General features: G+C 43.2%; 1 protein-coding gene across 3 annotated transcripts in view; it reads right to left on the bottom strand.

Annotated features, from left to right (window-relative positions):
- Window positions 1-24,484, bottom strand: part of LUZP2 (leucine zipper protein 2) — a 1,331,862-nt gene that overhangs the window by 667,758 nt on the left and 639,620 nt on the right. For all 3 annotated transcript variants that reach the window (XM_078684660.1, XM_078684657.1, XM_078684658.1), the window contains exon 4: window positions 21,716-21,797. In XM_078684660.1, coding sequence (XP_078540786.1) covers window positions 21,716-21,797 — 82 coding nt within the window. The remainder of the gene's footprint in view (window positions 1-21,715; window positions 21,798-24,484) is intronic.

Genomic DNA, 24,484 nt, shown 5'->3' with positions numbered 1-24,484 from the left:
TCCCCCAGGTCGTCCAATAGTTTCTGGCATTGGCTCTTTACTAGAACCTCTTTCCAGGTTCTGCGACTTTTTTCTGAAGACCATCGTGCAGAAGTCAACAACTTACTTACAAGACACAAAAAGCTTACTGAATCTACTACAAAATGTGGAAGTGGATGAGAACACTGTGCTACTGAGCTTTGATATCGAAAGCCTTTATACAAGCATACCCCAGGACGATACCATCCGAGTCCTGGGGAACACCCTAGAGAATGCTGACTGGCCTTTCCATACTCCCAGGGCCTTCATTCTGGAATGCGCTACCCTGGCCCTTAAACGAAATTTTTTTGAATTTGAAGGAAAACTTTTCTTGCAAACCGGGGGGACCTCAATGGGCAGTGTTTTTGCTCCCAGCATAGCTGGTATGTACGTATACGACTTTGAGAACAAATTCGTTCTGAATGACATGAATCCATATCGCGAACATTTAACCTTTTGGAGACGGTACATTGACGATGTCCTTGCCATTTGGCAAGGACCAATTGAACTGCTTGAACAGTTCATCGTCTGGATTAACACCTGCGACAGGAACCTCAGGTTCACGAGCTGCTACGATAAAAGGGAAATTGTTTTTCTCGATGTAGTAATAAACAAGGAAGGCAATCATCTGGAAACAAAAACCCATTATAAACCAACCTCGAAGAATAACCTGTTAAGATTCGAAAGTTTCCACCCTCGACCTCTTAGGGAAAACCTACCCTACGGACAATTTTTAAGACTGCGTAGAAACTGCAGCAAACTATCTGACTATAAAACTCAAGCAGATGACCTATCAAAAAAATTAGGCAATCGTGGATACCCTAATAAGATAGTGAACAAATGTCAAAAGAGGGCCAGGAACCAGCCCAGAGAGGCACTCCTCGAGGTAAAAACCAGAACTGATGCTGCAATACCACTGACCTGTGTGACCACGTTCAATTCAATATCAAACCAAGTGACTAAGAGTATAAACAAGCATTGGAATATTATAAACACTGGAAATCTACACTGGGAAAAACCCCTGTTTTCCTTCAAGAAATCTCAGAGCCTGAAAGACACTCTTGTAAATACCAGACCAAAGACAAAGAAAACTCCCACCACAACTTCCATAACCAGTGCATGGGGCCTACCCGATGTGACTGGACACTTTCGCTGTGGAGATTGCAGTGTGTGCCATTTAACCAGAAATACAAAGACTCTAGACCTAGAAGTTGGGAAAACCTGGAGGCAAATTGCGCATACCAACTGCAACAGCGAAAACGTAGTCTATTTGATCGAATGCACGTGCAAGAAGCGATACATTGGGATGACGACCCGGAAGGTAAAACAGAGAATCTGCGAACATCGCAGCACCATACGCTGCAAAAAAAACGCAACCCGATTGACAGACCACTTCCTTGAAAAAGGTCACACTCCGAATGATATGTTCTGGACTGTCATTGAGCAAATCACTCCAGGACCTAACATACAGAAACGCCTGTATGAGAAAGAACAAAGATGGGTGTATAGACTGTCCACCAACAAATATGGTTTGAATGATAATATTTCCTGGGCCTCTGTACTTTCCTAAAGTGCCAAAACCTTTTTTCTGCAGAAAATCCCCCACTGTGATGGAATTTTGATGAACAATAACTGCTCTCCTGAACAGTATGGAAAAGAATATATTACCCTCAAACCCTGCATTCCAATTAAATTGTATTCACTCAATCCCCAGAATGCATTTGAACCCCTTTTCAACTATTTTCTATTATGGGTTCACTGTGACTCCAAACACGGAGCCTCTTTTTGTCCCTAACGAAATCTTTTTTCCCCATTCCTTAAGAATTGTTTAAGTCACACCCGAGGTGCAACCGTCAATACATTTTATTTCCCCCATCTTAGCCCCTTGTTAATCTAAACAGACGGCTCGTTCCCACTCCGCTTCACGGAGTCTTTTGTTTACATCTTGTCCCCCTGGCAACCCGACGCGCGTAAGACGTTCACGTGACCACGTGACGTCATGACGCGATGCCGGCCTGCCACGCCCTCCACGCCCGCAATGGCGGCTGCCTTTAACTCGGGCGCTGCACTTCTGTCCCACACGGGAGCGCGGAGGGGCTGAGTAGGTTAAATGCCTTTTTCTGAGCAGAAAAACTGTAAGTAGACCCTAGACTTTTGGAAACGCTTCTGTTTCCGGACCTCCTTCACCAAAATAGAAGGAAACTTACGGTGTTCTGATACTTTTTTCTATCCCCATTTCCCTTTAACTCTACAGAATACGTTTTGCGCTCTGTTGCCTCTCCCCTCAAAACCCCGTGCAGCGAGCATTTCTCCATTACGGAGTGAGCATATTTTTGGCAATATATGTGTTAAGTGTTGTTTGTCTTGTGTTATATGTGACTCTGGATCAAGTTGACATATTATCACGTCGGTAATCCCTGGCACTAGTCATACAGAATCATGACTTAGGCACGCACAATCTAGCTTGTGTAAGACTGGCTTAAAATATAGAATTATATGTGCGTTTTCACCCTCACACCCATATTGATAGGTGTGTCCCCTCAGGAACAATTAGCTCCTATCTAGAATTTATGCTGATACACCACACTATGGATACTTCGCATTAATTGAATGTGGAATGACTCAGAGATAGAGCGGACTATGTCACTTCACTACGTTACAGGCATGTAAAGAATCTTTGTGACTTATAATCCTCTCTTTTCTTCCCAGGTTTTTGCAATTTTATTGTAACCACCTTTGGGTTGCAATTTATTTTTACCCACTTAGCAATTTCGCTATTTAGGGTCCTGAAAGGGTTGCAGGTATGGCAGGGTGTTAGTGTACCTTGACCACCCAACTCCTTTTACATCCTTTTGGTCCTGAAGAAAAACCGGTAACTCCCACTCTGGTTTGAAACATGTAGACCTACACATACTATGGATACACTAGGTCCTATTAAGGCCTTTATTGTATCAACACACACTGTTTTTAATATTGTCCAGTAGCCTTGGAATAAATAATATTTGATAAGTCATACCAGGACAATTTTTAACTCACTGACTTTTTTCCTTTTTTCACATTCATCACTCACATACCCGCTCCACTGTATTTCAGGTGTCGCAGCACACCTTGGCGGCACTCGCTGTCAAGGTGGCCCCGATGATGAAGCATGTCACCGACCAGGTCGGTGAGTGAGGGGTTCCTAAAAAAAGAAGGACTTCTTCTTTCACACTAGTGTCTCATTCCACCAATATCGGCTGCGTAGCCTTATCTTTGGTGGTACTCCTCAATTTGTTATATAGCTACCTAACCAGGGGAACGGGAGTACCCTTCCGTCCACTCAAGTGGATAAAATCCCTTTGCTCTCTATACCTTGTTATATATTATTCAAAGTGCTCTATACCCAGTAAATGAAAAAATACCATTGCAAGTTGCTGCTCAGTTTTTGGATCTGGGTTCGTCGGGTTCTTGGTGCAACTACAAGTCCTATATATCCCCACAACCAGGAAGGTCTATCGGATGTAACGGTATATTGCTTTCCAAGAGCTGTCAAAATTAGAAAAAGTTATAGGTGAAAACGTTGAGACAAAAGGCTGTTTTTTTCAACAAATTTTCAATTATTCCAATATTTAACTGTTAGTTTCTATAACGAAACCTTCATGGATTTAGACAAATGACCCCTTTCTGAATTCAGAATTTTGTCTACGTTTCGAAAATGTAAAGATTTCCAGGATACATTATTGCTTTCAAACTAATTTCTACCATTAACTGGAAGGAGGTGGAAAGCTCTAAAAATAGCAAAAATAGGCTATGTCCCAGAAAAATGCCAAAACTGTGTGAAAAATTTCGGTTCACTGACAAAAGACTGTCATTCCCTAAAAGCTGAGAAAATGGAGATGTCAGCCCCACAAACCCTTTTTTGATAACATTTTCAGGGAAAAACCCAGAGGCTTTCATTTGCAGCCCGTTTTTCCAATTTTTCTGAAAAAACTAAAAAATCACTATATTTTGGTTAATTTCTGGGACCCCTCCGAGGGAATCCACAAACCCTGGGCGCCTTTAGAATCCACATGATGTTGGAAGAAAAGGACGCAAATTTGGCGTGGATACCTTATGTGGTCAAAAAGGTACAAGGGCCTAAGCGCGCACTACCCCAAAACGCCAAAAAAAGCCGTAGCACAGGAGGGGAAAAGGCCTAGCAGCGAAGGGGTTAAATAGTCCATGACTGGAAATGGTGTATCCCAGTGAGGGGTGACTAGAAGCTTACGCTCATCACAGGGGGCTTTAGGTTGAAGACTCAGGGAAGTGAAAATGATGGTAAAAAGAGAGCTGTTTAGTTGCTTTTCATTTCAAGCTGTTGTACTTTTAGAGGGGACCTAAAAGAATCACTTTTGTATGTTGAAGCCCAATCTATGGATTGGGAGCTCACCACTCATGATGATATTCAGGTCTCAATGCATTGTCATAGCCATATACAAAATGCCTCAATATTCACACTTTGGAGCTATTTAAAAGGAAGCCATCTTGCATGATAATATACCATAAACAGGCTGATGATTACACAGGAGTCCCAGAAATATCTAAAGTTGTGAAATTTAGTAGAAAAAACATTTCAGTCTCTAAGATTTGCTAACTGAAAGGTATCCTGTTTCTGCCACACAGGCACACAAGAGAGGGAGGGGGCCCTGTGATCTGTGTCTGTCATGATGCAGTTTAATAGTGTTCTATTCGTAAACCTGGAACGATGTCCTGACAGCTGAATGCGAAGCTCTGTCGTACATGACAGCGGGTGTCTAATGCCCAGCAGGAAGAGGCAGCTTGCTACTTTTCTTTCCTTGGCAGCTGTGGTGTTGGTAAATAAAGAATGAAGGAACTCTTTTGGATCCTGATGGACCCCGTAGATCTGTGACATAGGCGTTGGAGGGTAATGAAGGGAGTGTAGCCTTAGAATGTTGAGTACCTGCTTGCCTGCTGAAGAATAAAGACATGTATAACTACTCTCCGTGTGTGGGGTAGTCATTGGCAAGTGACAAGGCTGGGTAGAAAAGTATAGCCGTGTCACACACATTTGAAATAATTAAATCTGGTATTGATTAATTTTTTCTGAGAAAACGGTAGCGTCAGTTTTACTTAAGTGATGTTATGTAACGTCAGTTTGATTATAGGAGTACTATAGTGTGGTAATAAATGACTAGTTGTCGATTTATTAGCACTATCAGATCCTTGCATTCCCTGCTGGACAACATTTTGGGATCTTCTGGAAATTACTTAGTTTCCTATCCATCACTTGCCATTATCTAACATGAAGAATATATTATTAACTGGATATCTATGTTTAGAATACTGTGTACTGTGAAACATTTTCAGTACTGTAGGCTAAAAAACAACATCACTCCGAGGTCTGGAAATGACAGCACAGGTGCACATAAATAATACTGTGAGGCCAGGCTACAAAAAATAACAAAGTGAGGCCAAGCTACATGGTAGAACATACAGAGAATAATGAAGCTTGTACACAGACACCACTGTGCATCCACAGCGGGGTATAGTATGCTCAGTTGTGCTTTATGTGAATTCTGACATCAATGGTTATTTTTCTATAATGTGGGAAAAATAAAAGTGCAAATATCAGAATGCTTAGGAAAAGCAGATCTACACATCCAGAGCACTTTGGAGGCTGTACAGAAACTACACTGTCAATCAATCGATCAATCAATCAATCAATCAATCAATCTGTATTTGTAAAGTGGTATCCATGCACTAGGCTGCTGACCTCAGTCGAAAAGCCAGGTCTTGGGTCTCTTCCTCAAATCCACCAACCAGGGTAAAGTCTGGAGGTATAGGGGAAAGCTGTTACAGGACTTGGCTGCAACGTAAGAGAAGAAACGGCCTCTGCTGTGGCTTCAGGAGATAGGTGGTGTGTGTGTGACTGAAAGGAGTCAGAGCGAAGGCCTGTGAATGGTTGGTGGAAGCTCAGGCGGTGTTTGATGAATGCTGGTCCTAGGTCATCGAGTGCTTTGTAGGCGTATGTCAGGATCTTGAAGGCACCTTTTCTGCCATTTCAGTATTTTGAAATGGCTCATTTTCTGGAGCCAGTGGAGGTTTATAAGGTGAGGAATGTTGTGGGTTTATTTGGGCAGGTTAAGGATAAGTCTGGCTGCTGTGTTCTGTATCGTGTGACCTAGCACGCAAGCAAAACTCTGGGACTTGTGTCCAAGGAGCACTGTCCAATTTCCTCCTCAAGGGCACTGTGGGGTCTGTACATAAGCATCCCTAAAGAAACTGGCTGTTAGGATGGTTCACTGACTTAAGCACTCACTGCTGAGACATGAAGTGATCTGCACGGCACAACTTTGAATTCAGGCAAGGCCACGTAGCCTTACAACATTCAGATGTCAGTAAATTAGGTATCATTGAATGGTGTAGTGGCAAAAACTGTTATTTACAGGTCTTGTTGAAAGAAGAAGTGTGCTACTCAGTCCTCTGTACACAAATATATGAATAGCAGTTTGAGACCTGTTCCCCAGCTACACATAATCAGTAATATGAGGTCAGGGTACATTAAGCCAACATGGTGAAGTTTTTCATTATAAAGCACATTATGGCATGTGCGGCCCTGCTGTGTTCCGAAAGAACTGTGAAGCCTGCACTTAGACGGAACAGAAATGCTTGTTCATTAACAGCACTGTCACTCCATCACATTTACACTGCGCCGCGTATGTGAATTTTTGTCTATGAACACTGTGAGGCCTGTGCACATTTGGGATGTCTGAGCATGAAGAGCGGTGTGAGCCTAGAGCTCTCCGTGTGCTCCAAGTCAAAAGAGAGCAGTTTATCCATTCTGCTTGTTTTATGAATCTGACATTTATCCAATCTTTACTTTGTCACTATTGCACCATGGGTTATCCTTTCCGGCTTTCAGGCTGGATTACTGTAATTTTTTGCATTAGAGTTTTTCCCAATCCCTATGGGCCCCGAACTATTCAAACTTCACTTGCTCCCAGTGAGGACGCGTGTTGATTTTAAGGCTCTCTGCTATTGCTACAAGAATTTCAGGAGGATTGGTGTAACCTATGTGTATCATCTCATTGCACCTTATTACCCTTAGAGGCATCTTATGTCCTCTGAGGCCTTGTTAGGTCAGGTTCCGAAGGTGCAGTTAAGGCATTCCGAGACAGAACCTCTGTTTCAGAAATGTTTTAAAACCAGGTTGTTTGCTAACTAGATGTCTGCTGTTACTATGCTTCTCAGTTTTTGTTTGGTGCTGTGACCTTAGCCCTGGGAAATCCGATAGGAGTAGCTATGCGCTTTATAAAAGCTTCTTTATTATTATTATTAATTTATTATTATTATTATTATAATTTTCTCTTCCTCAGTCGCACTCTCGTTATCTCCGTCTAAGACCCATTTGCGCACGCTAAAATCCATCATTTATCTGGCCCTTAATTTGCAACTATCTTTTGTTCTGCACTGGAATATTGGATTATATTTGCCGAATCAAGCTAGCAGGGATTTGTGCACCAAAACAAATTTAAAATTTCTATTTGCAGCTGATATCTAACTTTTCTATTAGCTCATTCATAAAACAATTAGAACATTTCCACGCTGAAGTGTGACTGTTTAACAGTAAACCGTAGTTAGAAACTTTGACGTGTATCTGATTACTTCAACGGGACGCAGTGTCACATTCACGCATTGCGGATAGCGCGCCATTTCTCAACCTCACATAGATGAAGGGGCAGATTTATGTTGGGAATGCGCCACGTTTGCATCACGCAACTGCGGCGTAAACGTGGCGAATCCCTACGACCCATTTAGAAACTTGACGCATCTAGGCAGATGAGTCACGTTGTAAAGCCCTGCGCCACTTGTGGGCGTTCCGGCGCAGGGTGGGCGTTCCGCGGCAGCTGCGCCTCGTAAAAGTGGCTGAGTGAAATCTATAAGATTTCACTCAGTCCCTTTCAGGCCAATGCTGCGTCAAAACCCTGCGCCTGCTTGAAGCAGGCGTAGGTCTTGACGCAGCATTGTAAAGATGGGGCACCCCCGAGCCTTGCTGGAGCTGCGTCACGCTTGCGACGCAACTCCAGCAATGGGCCACCTTTACGGCACAGATGCGTCACGCATCTGTGCCGTTTTTGCCGTTTTTGCCCCATGGTGCGCCGCATTGTAAATGCGGCGCACCATGGGTGGCGGAGCAGCGGCGCAAAATAACTGCCGCATCCCTGGGGATGCGCCAGTTATCATAAATCTGCCCCGAAGTGTTTATCGATTCAGAGCTAAACAGGTATTTTGAGGGTAATACATTTCTATGGCCAAGACCTGTAATGAAGTTTACTTGAAATAGGAGCAATGCTTAATTTATTCTATACCATAAGTATGACGGAAAGTGATGTGTTGAGCTTATGATCAGATAGCCTTTGGCATGCTTTAAGAGACTGGTAGCTGTCCCATTACACAGTAGTGACAGTGAAAGCTGATTGCTTGGCCTTTTAAAAATTAAAGACCATGAGTCATCTCATTTTTATCACTTTGTTGTTCATACCTCAGATCCAGCTATTCAGCGCATGATTAGAATAGCAGTGACCTTCTCCCAAAATGACTTACCATGAATTTCTGAAGTGTAGAATATTCAAATGTATACTCACATCTCAGCACATAGCTCTAAATCTGGATTGAACTGTAACATTGCATCTGAATTGTTTAGTAGACAGGTTGTCTACCCACACTCGGCCTGATTCACTAAGACATTAGTTCACATAAATTGAATGTATGTGTAAAAACACTGTTTGTCATGTGTTTGTGTAAAGCTCATGTTTTGTATTGACAAATCATGCATTTGCAGCCATAAAAGAACGTTCTCACATCTAAAATTACACCTGTCTGATATAATAGGATACGGGTGCACATGTGCTGCCACAAATGTGTTTTGGCCACGCTTGGAGCACGTCTGTCTACCTGCACCTGTAAACTTGTGAGTTTATGGGCATTCACAAACCTTTGCCAATTGCCAGAAACATTCCTACCATGGATAGGGTAAGATATTTTTGATGTATGTGTAAATATACACGTACTTAAAGTACAGAAATCCATAACTACTTCTGGAAAACGGAGACTATAGCAGCTTTGCATGAGTACTCTGGAATCCCCTGTGAATTGCAAAATTGTCGGAAATTATATCCAACATGTTCCTGAGTCTACAGAAATACATTTCCACACCGTTTGTGAATTGGCCTATTTGTTACCCAAAACTTGTAACAACAAGTTGTGTTTTAAAGCAATACGATATAGATCATAGAGTGGCAACAAGGTGCTAACACTGGATGGCATTTACGCGGATTGATATGTAGAAGACACTTATTAAACAACATTAAATCTGTTTACCTTATAAGTCCTCTTTAGAATATTGTAAACATTGCTCTCGGCATGTTTTACTATGTCCTACTGACAGGCATGAATCTGCCTTGTCTTTACATCTTTTCCTTTACTTCTCGGAATGCTTTCTTAGACATTCGCATAAGCGGTATTTACTGGGAATGGCACAACACTAAATGTGCTTTCACCCTTCTTGCCAATTCGAGACTCACTTTATCTTGTCTGCCGTTGGTGTGACACCTAATTTGAAGAAGACATTGAACGCCTGGATCCCCCTCATGGGCAGATAACTTTCCTGACTGAATCAGTTCACGCAGGGGTCATTTTACCAGCACCACTTAACTTATGTAATTGAGTTCAATTAGGTGTGGGGAAACTGATGGGAAGCAATTCCATCGCTGAGATGTAGTTTGTAAAGGGGATTAAGCTTTGGGCAGAGTAAGGCTATTATATGTTTCCTTATTGTTCACCTCTGGGACATTATAGGACCAAAATCTACTAATTTAAGAACACATTTCAGTAATATATGAGAATATGGAGATATAACCAATGCGTTTTAGTAAATTTTAAGGTCAAGCTACCCTACCGTCATTTATAGCGGTAATGAAAAAAATACTTTTTGTGCTACACCTTCAATAACTTTGGACCAGTTCATTAATCAATGTTGTAAAGCGATGGTTCTGCCCATCAAATCTGACCAGATATTTCACTTTTTGATCACTTGGTTTTTGACCTCTTTATTGTGGGAGGACCTCACAGCCGGTGACTGTCCCACCGAAAAACTCACTGTAGTGGACTGCGTGTGTTTTCAGCCTGTGTCCGCCCTTTAAGATAAGGCCTCTGAAATGCAACAAGGGTAGGGGGCACTTAGCTGGTTACATGTGAACAAGTGTGCACATGCTTTTGCAACTGAATGTGGGATGCACATGGAAGGCTCCTGTCATGCACAGCCCATTACTGTACATAGGTAGAATTGCACTGAGGGGACTCTGCAGAATTGGATATTGACCTGGGGTAGGCCTTATAATGTTATTGTACATGCATAAGGAAAGTCATCATGGTTTACTGTCTTGACTGAATCGACACTCCATTATATACCAATGAGGATGACTGCCTTATATTTCTCTGGTTCAGCTCAGGATCCAAACCCAAGCATTTTGTCACACTGCTGTGCCAAGTTAATTACATTTATGTCCAGCAGCAAAGGCCACACCACAAAAAGGGAATAATTAACAGTGATTCTCTCTGCTCCGGAGGAAAAAGTGGTGGCTGAAGAATCTACATCAATCAATCAGTTCTCACACTGTACCGAGGATGGGCCAGCCCAAGCCCACTCTACAAAGCAGAGAGCCAAGACCTCTGGAGCAACACAGGAGGGTGCTCCTTTGACGATTTAGTCAGAAAGGCACTGGCAATGATCTCAGTGAGGGGCGAAGCTGAGGCCCGTAGATCTAGTGTGATTAGAGACTCCTGCGTGACACCATTTTTAAATGTCCCAGCAGGCTGTACTGGATAGTCCAGAGGTGCTCCACTTCTGGAACGTTCTGCCTCCCATTTAAAATGTCTTGTTCAAGGGTGAGAGATCACTCTGGGTTGTGTTTTTCTGCTGGACACTGGGACTGCGAAGCAGCAATGGACCACCAGAAGGAGGAGTACCCTGACATTCATCTGAGCCTAAGATTCTGAACTACAGTTGCCCCAAGCACCAGTGGGGCTCTCTCCAGGACCAGGGAAATTGGTCCCATAAAACACCCTAGGATTAGTTGGGGAAGAAGACTGAGCTTCTGTGCCAAGGAAGAGAGAAGCCCCAGAGGAAACACCGGAGAATGACTTGTGCACGGAGCCAATGAAACCAGCTCCCTGCATAGCTTGTCACCTTAGAGGCCAGCAGTCCCGAGGAAAGTGTTCCATGTGGCTGGGGCTCGCCACCAGGAGCAAAATTAGCCAGGATGGAGTAAAATGGCTCAACAGGGCCCAAGACATCTTCTGAAGAAGGATGAGATTGTTTACCCCAACCAGCATGATCGGAGCACCTGGAGCTCCGCAGTCGGCTGATAAAACCCCCTGGGGTAGGCCAGGGCACAAGGGTTGCCTTCTAATCCTTCTAATATATCAGCTCTAGGAGTGGGCATTCAAGCTCCCTCTCCAAAGTACTGAAGATCCGGGGATCCTAACTCATGGATCACACTACAGACAGGGAGCCGATAACCCATTGCTGGACCCCTACCACAAGAGCCAGGCTATACTGAATCCAGTGGTGCAGTGAGCATTGGACCCACACCTGGACATACCCATCCCACTATTACCCTAATTGGGATGGGTGTGCCCATTCATGGGTCCCTTGCTCACTCTGCTACTGGATTTAAGCTAACCTAGCTGATGAATGGTGGTATCCTGAAAATAGTCACAGGATGATTGTTTCCAGTCCTAGAAAGACCTGGCATGGCAACTCGGGCTGAACTGTTCTCCTGAAGAGTAGGGTCAAGACTGATTTGCATATGCCTGAATCCAAACTGGGGTAGCATGGTGAGCAAAAGAATGATGGATTTAACCCAGATCTCTTGACTGGGGTTGCATGCTTGATTTGATTTGATCGGCATTCCATCCATCATTTGTTTGTTCAGCATTTTTTTGGCCCTAAGTGGGATGGGTATGCCCAGACGTGAGTTCCTTGCTCTCTGTGCCACTGGATTCTAGCTAGTCTGGCTAATGAGGGGTGATACACCAAAATCAGTTACAAGAAGCATATTTCTGGTCGAGGGAGGACCTTGCTTCGCAGTCGGGCTGGATTGTTCCCATGAGGAGCAGGGTAAAGACTGATTTGCACATGGCTGCATCCAAAATGGGGTGGCATGGTTAGCAAAATAACAATGGTTTTAACTCAGAACTCTTGACTGGTGGTGAATATTTGATATGTTCAGTTTTCCATCCATCTTTGTTTATGCAGCACTTTTATACAGTGGGCATTTCTCAGCTCTTAGCCCAATGTGACTACAGCATGTCTTCAAAACATGTCTGTAGTGGGTGACAGCTGTACTTTGTGCATTCTATCTAGATGGTCACAAACAAAGAGAGCTCAGGTGTAACTGAGTGGTCATCCATGTCCTGATGGACCATGCTGGGCAGTATGGAAGGGAAGAGCTGACACTTACACCTGAATGGGCGGTATCCTATGTCCACACATATTGGCCGCATGCCCCTCCCCCTGTAGTGAGTCTGGAGTCAGAGTGGCAAGGGAGGTTCTCTGTGCACTTCAAAGACCCTCTTCGAAGTCACCTCTTCTTCAAAGAGCACTAACCCAAACAAATAAGACACTACTGGACTTGTGAAGAACTCTGCCAGGAGCAAGGACTGCAGTGCTGCTACAAAGACTGCCACACTGCTGAACAGCTACTCTGAAAAAACTGATGTTCTGCTGTGCTGCCCTTCTGCCCTGATGCCTGCTACCCTCTGAATTGATCAGGAAGAACTGGAATAACTTACTTGTACCCAGAACGATCTTCAAGGGCCTTCTAACTTGATTCCTCTTTTAAGGCTAAGGGATATCAAAGTATTACCTGGTACATTAGAAGTGGATTCAGGTGTTTGCTCCAGTGGAATCAACACATTCTCCTCTGCATAAGCAGACTCTCCGCGTTATAAGTCCTCCTTGGCAACTGTTAAATTATCTTGTTTAGCCTGAATCATTAGCCTATCTTGCTCACCCTTATTCAATGAGAATTTTAAGGGCTCCCCTCTTAGGCAGGTCTTAAAAGTGTCCCACACCATACAAACAGAGGCACTGCCATTATTCTCCTCAAAGAAAGTTGGAATCCACCTACTGATATACTCACAATACTCCTTATTGGTTAAAAGCACACGTTCAATGATCCATGAGCTAGACTGCTTCCCCCTGTTTCCTGCAGCTTTAGGACAAGAGGATTGTGGCCCGAGAGGAACCAGGGGTATTGTTTGATCTGGCAGGTTGTGATCAGCTTATTGGACACAAAAAAGTAATCAAGACGGGTATGCATGCAGTGTGGAGCTGAAAATAATATATACATGTCTACAATCTGTTTCTCTGTATGCCAGACATCGACCAGGCCATGATCCTTGCATTCCCCTTCAAGGGTTTGATACACCTTAGGCTTCCTCCAAGTGTACAGTAACTGTCCACCTATATCAAAGTTCCCTGGCAGGTTGAGATTAAAATACCCTCAAAAAAACCACAGGTAGTGGGCGGCCCGTTACCTCCTTAGAAACCTAGGTTAGGATGGAGGGATCATCAAGCACACTGCCATAAGCTGATCATAGCGTAAACTTGCCTCCGCAGGGTGAATGACAGACTGCAACTACTCATCTCCCCCTAGGATCATGCCCTACTTGTGAGAATTTCAGCAGGCTTCCTCAGGCTGAAACTGCCCCACCCACCATACACACGCCTTGGGAGGTGCAAGCTCCCAGTCTATAGCCCAGGGAGTTAAGAATCTCTATCTGTGTGGCTTCAATATGTGTCTCCTGGAGGCAGACATGTCCGCCCTCAAACGTTTTAAACCCAGAGAAGCCCTGGCTCTTTTCTTAGGGTCGTTTAGGCCACATATGTTGATAGATGCAATACAGATCATTGGACGATCATTCAAAAGCCAATGTTTCTCCCCCACACCCTAAGCAACAAACCTTCAAAACTACAATATCATCAGGCCCAACTCCATGGGTCACCACCCCGCCTCTATACCTCTTTCCACACATGCTTTGTTTGTACTGGTACATTTGGCCTTCTTCCTTCAGCCTGCCCCCTGACCGCCCCCCCTGGCCCCTACCCCAACCCTCACCACTCCACCGAGCAATCGACCTTGCCTGTATGACGCTTTCTAGTATCACAAACCCTACTCCCAAGGTCCCCTCCACCTACCTTGTGACAAGCCAGCTTATATATATTTTCCATATATATATATATATTTGTTTTAATTCTTCCCCCTTTTTTTAATCTTTCTTCTCTTCCTCCCACTCTTACCCAGGATTCAAAAATATATTTCAGAATATTTCCCCCTGAATCAGACCCCGTCCTGTTGAGCCATGAGAAATTCCTGAGCTGTATTTCGTAAAAAAGGTGCAGGTGTGTCCCTTCCATACTACCTTCTCTTTTGCCGGATATTGTAGGTACACTTCTGCACCTATTTTCTTCGTCAAAATCTCTCCTAGCATTAAGGCCCGCCAAATCAAAAATACTTTGGAGCAGATTTACGTTTCCTGAAGCATCCATGCAAATCAGCAGGGATGCGCCAGGAATGCGTGTTGCATCTGCTGGCGTAAGGTTGGCGTAGTGCTGTAGTTGTGTTGCTGGTGCGACGCAATCCAGCACTGTTCCAACCTGGCCTATCCTCAACATGGTGCGTCACGCCTTACGCCTGCTTCAAGCAGGCAGCAAGGTTTTGACGCAGCGGCGTCAGAAAAGTGATTGAGTGAAATCTTGTAGATTTTGCACAGGCACTTTTCTGAGGCATTCCTGCGATAGAACGCCCTCCTGCACCAGAAAGCCCACATGAAACCTGACGCAGGTATCAAGTGGCGCAGGGCTTTACATCGTGACGCATCTCCCTAGATGCATCACATTGTAAATAGGGTGCAACGTGGTGCCTGGTTTATGCCACTGTTGCATCACAGAAGTGATGGCACAGCAGCACAAATGTGGCACTCGGGACTCGTAAATCTGCCCCCAAATTTAAAAAGAACATTTCCAAAATAAACCAAAATAGCCCTAGCATATGCATTACTATCCACCCATTGTTTTTTCAGCGTTAGGGGGAATAGGTGTACCCTATGATTTTCTCTTGCCCAATCCCATCCCGCAAGTTCTGGGGATGCCCCCTTTAGAAGTTTTACAACATAGTCTCCGGGATCCCCTCCCTCTCTCCCTTCTGGAATCCACAGTAACCTTAGATTGTTACTTCTCTGCCTTTTATTATGGTCCTCCATCTTCTGCATCATCTCAGTGAGCTTGGGGTCCTTGAATGAGCTTGTTTCCTTTAACTCCGCAACCTCCTGTTCGAGGGTATCGGTCGGAGCCTCTATGCTGGTCATCCTGTCGGAGATTTCAGTACAGGTTTTGCTTAATTTCCTGACTACAACATGTATTTTTTTAGAGGCCTACCTGGACCAATGATTATCTGCCCACTCTTCGGCTTGCATTTGCTTAATCGTAGCCAAAATTAGGGAAGGTGGATGTTCCTGTACTGTTGGGGATCTGGCGGTAGCACCCTCCAAGCCTTGGGCGGACTTGTCCAAAAGTTGAACAGAGAAATGATCCCACCTAAGCCTGGGGGACCCTTTCTTTGAAGGCTCCTTCCGGTCCTTGACAGCCTTATCACTACTTAACTACTGCTTCTTATCTCAGCTGTGGGCCTTTTTTTGCCTCTTGATCCTCCTGATCTCTTTTTCCGACCAGTAAAGATAACTGATCCATCCATTGAACTACTGCTAAAAGATATGGACTGTGATGATGTTGACAAACCTAAATTAGGCAATGAGGAGCCTGAGTCCTCAGTTAGGTAAACATTTTTCTCACAGCCCCCAATTTGGTCGGGTGAAGGCAGTGGAACAGGGATCCCCAGACAGTCAGAGTCAAAAGAGATAGGATCAGCTTCCGTTGGTTGTGAGGAGGGGGGATCCAAGTCCCCCCATAAACACCAAAATCATTCTCTGGACATTCCTCCCCAAAGAGATTCTGCTTGTCCTGCCGATTCCCACTACCTCCTTCTTGGGGTTGCCTGAGTGATTCTCCCTCTCATATAGTTTGAAGCTTCTGGTCTCATCCCCCTCTGTGATGATTCCGGGCACTGTTTCCTGCATTTGGGTGATGACAGATGCAGATGATAACAATGAAACTAGGGGGGTAGACACGGAAACTGAGTCCTGCGGTTTCGTAGATCGGGGATACTTCAAAGGAAAACAGTTTGACATTGCGGGCTGGCCTTCCGTTGCCACCAGTATATTGCTCCCTCAAGTAGCCCTTTTACCTCCAATGTCTGACTTTCTTATGGTATCGCCTGGCTTATCCTCTTTTTTTGCTCTTCAATCCCAAACCAGTTTCTTTGAGGCCCCCCTGGTGCATGCTAGTTTTAGCAGTCCCACCCGAGCTGGTAGCAGTGGCAGCCACATGAATTCATTTAGACTTGGGGGCTTTGGAGTTCCTGCCAGCCATAATTGCGTGACACCTGGACCATCCTGCAGCAAAGGTTGTACCTGCCTGCCTCAGCACGTCTCCCAAGGCTATATGCTGTCCATTCATGTAAGCGGCCTCGCGGAGTCTCCCGCTGTGTCTCCTCAACTGAAAAGCTGCCGTGGCAGATCCAATAAGCACCAACCAATAAAAGACCCTCCAGCATTCCTCGCTGCTCCCTGGGCCGATCTCCAACCAGGTCTTGCTCTCCAGCTGGCCGCGCTAACCTGGATCACCGCCAACACATCATCGGTAAGAGGAGGGGCGGGAGCCCTTGGAAAGTGAGCTGCTTAGCAGACACCATTTTTGTCATAAAAGGTTGAAAAACACACAATAGAAAAAAAGAAATTCCAACTCACTAGTTGACAGACATTCTTCTAATGTTTTTAACCATACCAGAGGTACTCACTAAATAAAGGAATCCCTCAAGTATACCTTTAGATATATTTTAAACCCTTTTTTTCTTATGCATAAAAAACAGGACCAAGTGCCTTGTCCTTATAATAGATTTATAAGAATTCCTGGGGAAGACTAACTTTCCTTGGTTGAGTCCGCTGCACTATTCCTAACCTGGAGAGAGAGGTCGTCATATGATGAAGCATGCCTCGATAAGTTGAGGGTGAAATGACCTCTCAAAAATCAATTGATGACCAACCTGCTGGAACAAACCAAAAATAACACTATGTAGGCTTCTTTTTTAAATTGTTACCTTTTGAATTGTCTGTTTACATTAGCTCAGGACTTGTGCATTTTTAAATCACTCTTACAAGCAATATTTTACTAATGTTTGATGCATATGGGTGTAATGTAGTTGTTGAAGAAACTTAAAGAAAGACACCTGCAAAATAGTATTTAATTTGCATACTTGTTGCAAGCCTCTCTCATGATAGTGGACACCTTCACAAAAATAGACATTAATTCAAACTTCAAAATGTGTCCATACAGGTGACTTAAATAATTTTTCATAAACTATTAAATTATAGGCATACCCATTACACATTATAGGAATAATTAAAAATTAATAAAAGGTAGCATTTGCACTAGACAATGCACAATGTGTTTAAATAAATATAAAATCAATGTTAGTTCTAAACTTAAAACTTCTTATAAATGTATTAATTTCACATTTCCCCTTGTCTGGCACATTTTCTGTATTTAAATACATGTATTGTACTCTTAATATGTTTAAGGTGAATTTTTTTTTATTTTTATCATTTATCAAGTTAAATTAAACACATCTGTAATAACACTTAAAATAATTAAACTGTATTTTTTGGTATAGGTGTCCATTTGAATTATGTATGTTTGTATCAAAATGTTTATGTCCATTAAAGATGTTATCACTCATGTTTGCATTGTGCAAATATGTTATTTAAAAAAGCTTATGTAAGTGTAAATGAAAGTTAGAATATGTGTGTCACATTTTCATCATTAACATTGTTAATAATCAATGACTTGTAAATGAACGATATTGTCAGGACAAACTTTGTACAAATGAAATAGGTTCAAGAATAAATTAGATACTTCTCTCAAAGTTTTCATTTACAAATACATTATACAGGGAGGATAAACACTATATACAGCAACAGTCTGTGAGATTTCTGCCCATATCATGCCTCCTAAACAGACTGCCAAAAGGGAAACCTCCTCAGGACTTCAAGGATCTTTCTTGTGAGGAGTGGGTCTAGGTTTGACAGGGATTAGGGAAGGTACGAGGATAATTCAGGAGGAGGAGTAAGGGTAGGAAGGCGGTGGAAGACGATTTATTTTTTGGCTTAGAGGGAGCTGGAATGACTGATGTACGGGTACCTGTATATTTTGCAGTTGCCATTGGGTCCGGATGTGTGTTTTGTATGTTTTGATGAGTGTTGTTTGCGTGGGGTCTAGTGTCCGGGTGAGTGTGTGCATTTGGGTTTGGTGGGTAATGCTTTGCATGTAGGTGTGCTTGTCTGTGAGTGTGTTGGTTTTGATTGATTGTGTTTTTGAGGTGGTTGGTGTGGTGTGGGTGTCTGTTTGTTTTGCAGTTGCATGTGGGCCTGGTGTATGTTATGTATGTTGGATAGAACCCATTGCACGATATCATTGAAGGGGGAATCGCAAGCATTAGTAGCGCAAGAGTGCAGATCCCTAATGTAATCAAATATAGGTTCCAGGTAAATGTGAAAAATCAGGGGTGAGCACAGAATAAGCAGATTATATTATTATGTATAATGTATTGCAGAGTATAATGCTTCCAGAGATGTCTACAGGAACAACCTCTTTGAAATCTGAGCGCTATTTGCTGTGGCGATTGGCAGAACATTGTCTTATAAGCTGCTCAGCAGCTATTATATCACCTCCTCACCATGATGGCCCACATCTCAATTATTCCTTGTGGTGTATTGCCTGAGTGCTCCCAAAGCCTCAAATTAATTTCAACAGTAACTTCATAAGTATCATTTAGAAGAATATCACGATGGAGCTGGCAGGTATGCTTACTCAAGAAGATAAATGTAATATGCCTCCAAATTTTCAATCAACTTGATGTCAATCAGTTGCTGCATCCTTCACAGTTGGGTTTTCTCCCTGAATACAGCATTGATCTGCTCTCATAGAGGTTTCAGATTATATTACAGTGGCTGTGGATATGGGACTAAAGTATCCTTGCTGCTACTGGATCTCTTGACAACATTTAGTACGATTCCTCATTCTATCCTGTTGCACCTCTTACTGGATATAGGGACTGGTTGGTCCACCCAGGCTTGCCTGTGTTCCTTTCTACTGAAACAAAATCAGTAGGTATGGTCTGCCCACATTTGTGATTTACTTTAAATCTATTGATTCAGAGAGTCTCCAGGGCTCTGCATTAGGTCCGACATTGTTCAATGTCTATATGTCTCTTTTGACAACCCTAGTAGAATCCTTTGGGGAGCAGTTCATTTACTAAGCTGACAACATGCAGATTATTCTAACTTGCAACAGGGATATCTCTAATGCCCAAAGTGATTTTACAGTGTGTCTGTCACTGGTGTTCCAGGTAATGTGCTGGAGGAATCGTCAGTGCAAAACAAGCAAGACAGAGGTACTAGTTTTTTACTCCCACCGACAACTGTGGGGTGGTGAGGTTTGGCCTAGCTCTGCTCCATCTCCTCTGACCCTCACTTCAGTGGTTAAGAACCTCAGAATGAAGTTTGACAATAATTTGTCCTTCAAATCACAGAAGGAGAGTGCAGTTGGGACCTGTTTTGGCCTACTCCTATTCCTGAGGAAGGTCCTGTTCCTTCTTCTTGACCCTTGCCAGAAGATGGTTTTCCATGCCTTTATAATGTCTCGGCTGGACTATGCCAATGAATTATACTGGAGTCTACCTGTCTACTTGAGAATCCAGTTGGTGCAGAATGTTGTGGCCGGGCTCTTGCTGAACATTCCGAGGAATATCTCTGTTCAGGTCCATCTTAAGGAATTGCATTGTTTTCCCATCCATGCAGGGGTGAATTTCAAGGTACTGGGCCTAGGCCATAGAGCTTTCTATGGACTAGGCACATAATATCATACTGAACAACTTCTTCGTTATCGTCCATCCAGAATGCTATGGTCTGCTGATGCATTGCTGGCAGTAGTGACTAAGAGGAACAGATGAGGAGGCTCCTCCTTCTCTGTGCCAGCTGCCACAAGCTTAACTTCTCTTCGCCTGTACCTTCAAGCCACTAAGGATGCAAACTAGTTTAAACACAGCCTGAGAACCTGGATTTTTGATGATGCCTTTTAGAAAATGTCCCCTTCTGATGAGATTAGTGATTAATGATTCTGCAGCGCTAGTGCACTCTTTCAGTACCCATGTGCTTTATAAACCCCCTTGATTTTTTGGATTTTTCTATTTTAGACTATAATTTTAAATGCAGCTTAAAGTGTAGGTGACAGCCACAGTGCTGTGACTGTGCTATTGCTGCTTTCTGGATCGGCATATTTTGATGCATTCATTGCTGCACAGTATCACAAGAAAAAGTCGATGTATGCAATGATACACATGCATATGAAATCAAGATTGCATCACTCTTGTCAATATAACCTGATATGACCTATCCATCAATCCAAGTCAGAAATATTTAGTTAGGCAGGCCTTGCCACCTAGATTTGAGGCAACTGAGTGAAAGATCTCAGAGGGGGAGGCATGGAGCTCTCAGAACAATCGTGCGAACAGGAAAAACTCAGGACAATTCCACAGATAGGTAGCGACACCATAATAGTTTGGAGAGATTGACCTAATAAAGGACACATGGTTGGAGGGGTACGCACGTTCCCAAAACACCATAAAATTAGATCCCACATGAAGTTAAGAACACTCAGCCAATCAGGACACAGCATACACCGCACAGGCAGTGATCACATACACCCCATGCCGGACACCTGACATGTTACCTAAATGTGTCTAAGCCAGGTAAAAAGCCACATTCACGTGTTATCAGTTGGGAGAAATGTATGACTCCATGGCAAGGCCTGCATTCCTCCTCTTAAAAATGATCTCCGAATTGTTTTATGATAACTCCAAGAAATGTATAATTGCTCCCAGATTGATTGTACTTTGTGACAGTCCTCAGACCCTGACTCTGTAACACTTCTCCCAGCCAAAGAGTTTGATTAAACCAACTGTTACTGTTACTGTTTTGCCAACACCTCTTGTCTTTTGTTTTTTCAAGGTAAATTCACATGAGCAACAATACGAATAATGTTACCCTGTACCCAGTTTCAGTCCACATCAATAATTGAAAACACGAGCCCACAACTTCCGAAAAGGAAGGGGGTGGGGGATTGTGGGGGTTGTTTGCTGCACGCATCAAAATATTTTTAGCTCTCTTTTATGTTTGAATCAGTGACAAACTGTGACAAGCTGGTGGAAAAGACAGCAGAGCAGTGTAGCACAAGGAGAGGTAGCGTAGGCAATCATCTGCTGTGTACGCCCAACACAAATGCTGTTTTCCACACAAACAGTGGTCTGATGTGTTGTTTTCTCATGCTGTGCTAAAATGCGTGGGCACTGATCATTTTGCACTGGAGTTATGTCATATATTCGCCATAATAAGCCATAACAAAGACGTAAGCACCTGAAAGGTAGCTGGTACAGAGAAAGAAGCTTCGTGAAGAAATGAAGTGAATTAGGAAATAACTTACAGTTGCCTGTTGTTTTTCTGCCTTCTCTGTTGCTTCGTTAAGTTGTTTTTTGAAAGATTCCTGCAGAACATGCATTTCTTCCCTGGAAAATGAAAACACAAAATCAACATTTATATGAACATTTATGATGATGCTTTTTATACTTTTATGCTGTTTATAGCACCCGACTCTAATATATGTAAATCACGTGCAATTTTTACTGAGCCTTTTGGGGATTTACAAAGAAGCACTCATTCATTTTCTAGAAGTGCACTGCCTTTCTCGTGCTTAATATTCTCTGATGTGGTCTGATGTTGAAATAACGCGAACTGTGCAAACATTAGAGACGGAAGCTTCAGTCTGTAACCTGGGGAGCCCTGCTATTGGCTTTTTAACATTTGTCATCCATTTAATACCGAGGGCCATTGACGTTGTTTTTTACCTGACACCCTTTTTACTTGAAGTAAAATAGAATTACCACATTTTCTAACAACCTTTTTGTTTAGATACCCTTTAGAAAGGCTAAGTCAATTGAGACAGTGTTAGCCCTTGAAAGAGATAATCGTGTGTCTTTATCGAGTGAGGCAACTTACATTGCAACGACAAATAATTTAAATACCCACCAATCAGATGCCATAAAACAGGAACGTGTATGAACATTAATTTGCCTGCGCAATTAGAACTAATTAGCCATGCGCCTAACGGTGTGAAAAAGGCTGTGCATAAGAGTTGGAGAAGAACAGTCTAGGGACTGTTTCCACAGTATGTTACTCACACAACTGAAAGTAGAAAACTTCGAAAAATTACAATTTTCAATTGCACTAGAATAAGTTCGCAATATATAAATAAGCGCCGTAAACTAGTTAAAGTACTTATACTGGCTTTTAGTTGAGTGATGTGAGTTTTGGGACAGCAGAAACAAAAAATGTAGGGCCTCATTTATGAGAAATGACGCATCACTGCGTGAAAGCAGCGATGCGTCACTTCTCAGTGCGCACTCCTTGCGACATTTCTGATGCGTCCTATTTAATGTATGACGCATCATGTCGCAAGGAGTTACAGATACGTCAGTATTTCTGACGTATCTGTAAGCGCAAAAGTGACGCATTGCTGGAGTGTGTCACAAAAGTGACGCAACTCCAGCAATGCGCCCTTTCACATTGGGCAAGCCCCATGTGAAAGGGCCTATGTCAGTCTTACGCCTGCTGTGAGGCAGGCGCAAGATTTTGATGCAACGGCGTCCTAAAAGTGACGCAGTGAAATCTCATAGATTTAACTGCGTCACTTCTACGACCCTTCCTTGCGTCACTACGCCCCCCTTGCATACATTATACCTGGCGCAGTTATAATGTGGCGCACAGGTTTACAAAGCGTCACTTTGTAAATATGGTGCAAAAAGGAGCATTTTTTATGCCAGTGGTGCGTCGCAAAAAGTGACGCACTGGCGGCGTAAAAGTGACGCACAGCCTCATAAATGAGGCCCTTAATGTCTATAGCATAACCAAAAAAAATGAAATCAGTAGACACAGAAACACCAATAAATGTGTTAAAGATGAAACTAGGATCAACAGATTATTGTACAAATATCTATGGGGAAGCCATTGAGAATGAACCAATTCTAACTTGTCAATTAGAATTCCTCCCATAGAAATCAATTCTCGATAGAGACTCTGAATGAAAAAGCATTTTCAGCTATGGGAGCAACAGAGTGCTACAGCGAACCATGAGGCATATTTACAAGGATGTAATGCCATGGTAGCGTACATTTTTTGACGTTATGGCAGCTTTTCTTTTATTGCCATATTTTATGGTTGCCTCAAAGTCCAGTTAGGGGCATATTTTTCAATATTAACATGATTTTTTCATAGCAGCACTTTTGTTAGCGTGACTTACAGAAAATCCGAATCAAGGTGGGCGTTCCTGCATAAAAACTCCTGCAAAACACACAAGGTGATTATAACAAGGATTTCCTTGTGCATCGCTAAAAAAGAAAAAACTGCCCGCTCAGTCCCATTAGGGGCAGTTTTATAACATCAGAAATTAGCTGGGATTGGGGAGGATGACTGCAGAGCACCACGCCTCTGCCTAGTGTCCCGTGACTCGTGACTCGGGACCCATGACCCCGCCTCTGTAATGGCGATTGCAAGCTGGAAACACTGTGACACTGAAGGACGCTGAAGGACTGCAGCCACAGGAATTCAAGCCAAAAGGGAAAAAACACAGATTTACTTGTGTTTCACGGCGCCGAGCGGAGGCATCTGCAAATCTGAAAATCTGGAAATTATGCACGGAGGGAGATGATGACTCACCGCTGCAGATTTTATCTGTCTGCCTGCCTGACAGGAGTTCGGGAGTCCAGTCCGCTCATCTGTTTTCGTTCTAAGGTGAGCGCGAGTGTGTCCTTAGTAGCGGGGCAAACACGGAGCTTTCTAACAGATTTGCACGTTAATCTGCAATCTGGAATCTGTGAGGTGGTGGCGAGCGGGCTGAAACGGAACAGCTTGCCGACTGATCTTCCACGGAGGGAGGAGGTGTGGAGGTGCTCTGGACTATCTGTTTGGAATTACCTGGGCTGCAACGGATTGGGCTAACTGTTTGGAATCACCTGGGCTGCAACGGATTGTTGGTGATCAAGCTTCAAAAACTTCTCTTTTCCTAAAAATAAATAAAAAAATAAAACGAACTTTAAAAAAAGGGAGTGTACTTCTAAAAAAAAAAAAAAAAGGGCAAACTTCTGAAGGAGGATGATATGGTTAAACTCAGCAAAGTGGAAGCGGCTGCCCGACAAAA

This window comes from Lissotriton helveticus, chromosome 3_2 (genome assembly GCF_964261635.1).
Source record: "Lissotriton helveticus chromosome 3_2, aLisHel1.1, whole genome shotgun sequence".
Lineage (NCBI taxonomy): Eukaryota > Metazoa > Chordata > Amphibia > Caudata > Salamandridae > Lissotriton > Lissotriton helveticus.
The sequence above is the reverse complement of the archived record's forward strand: the minus strand, read 5'-3'. Positions and strand labels throughout refer to the sequence as shown.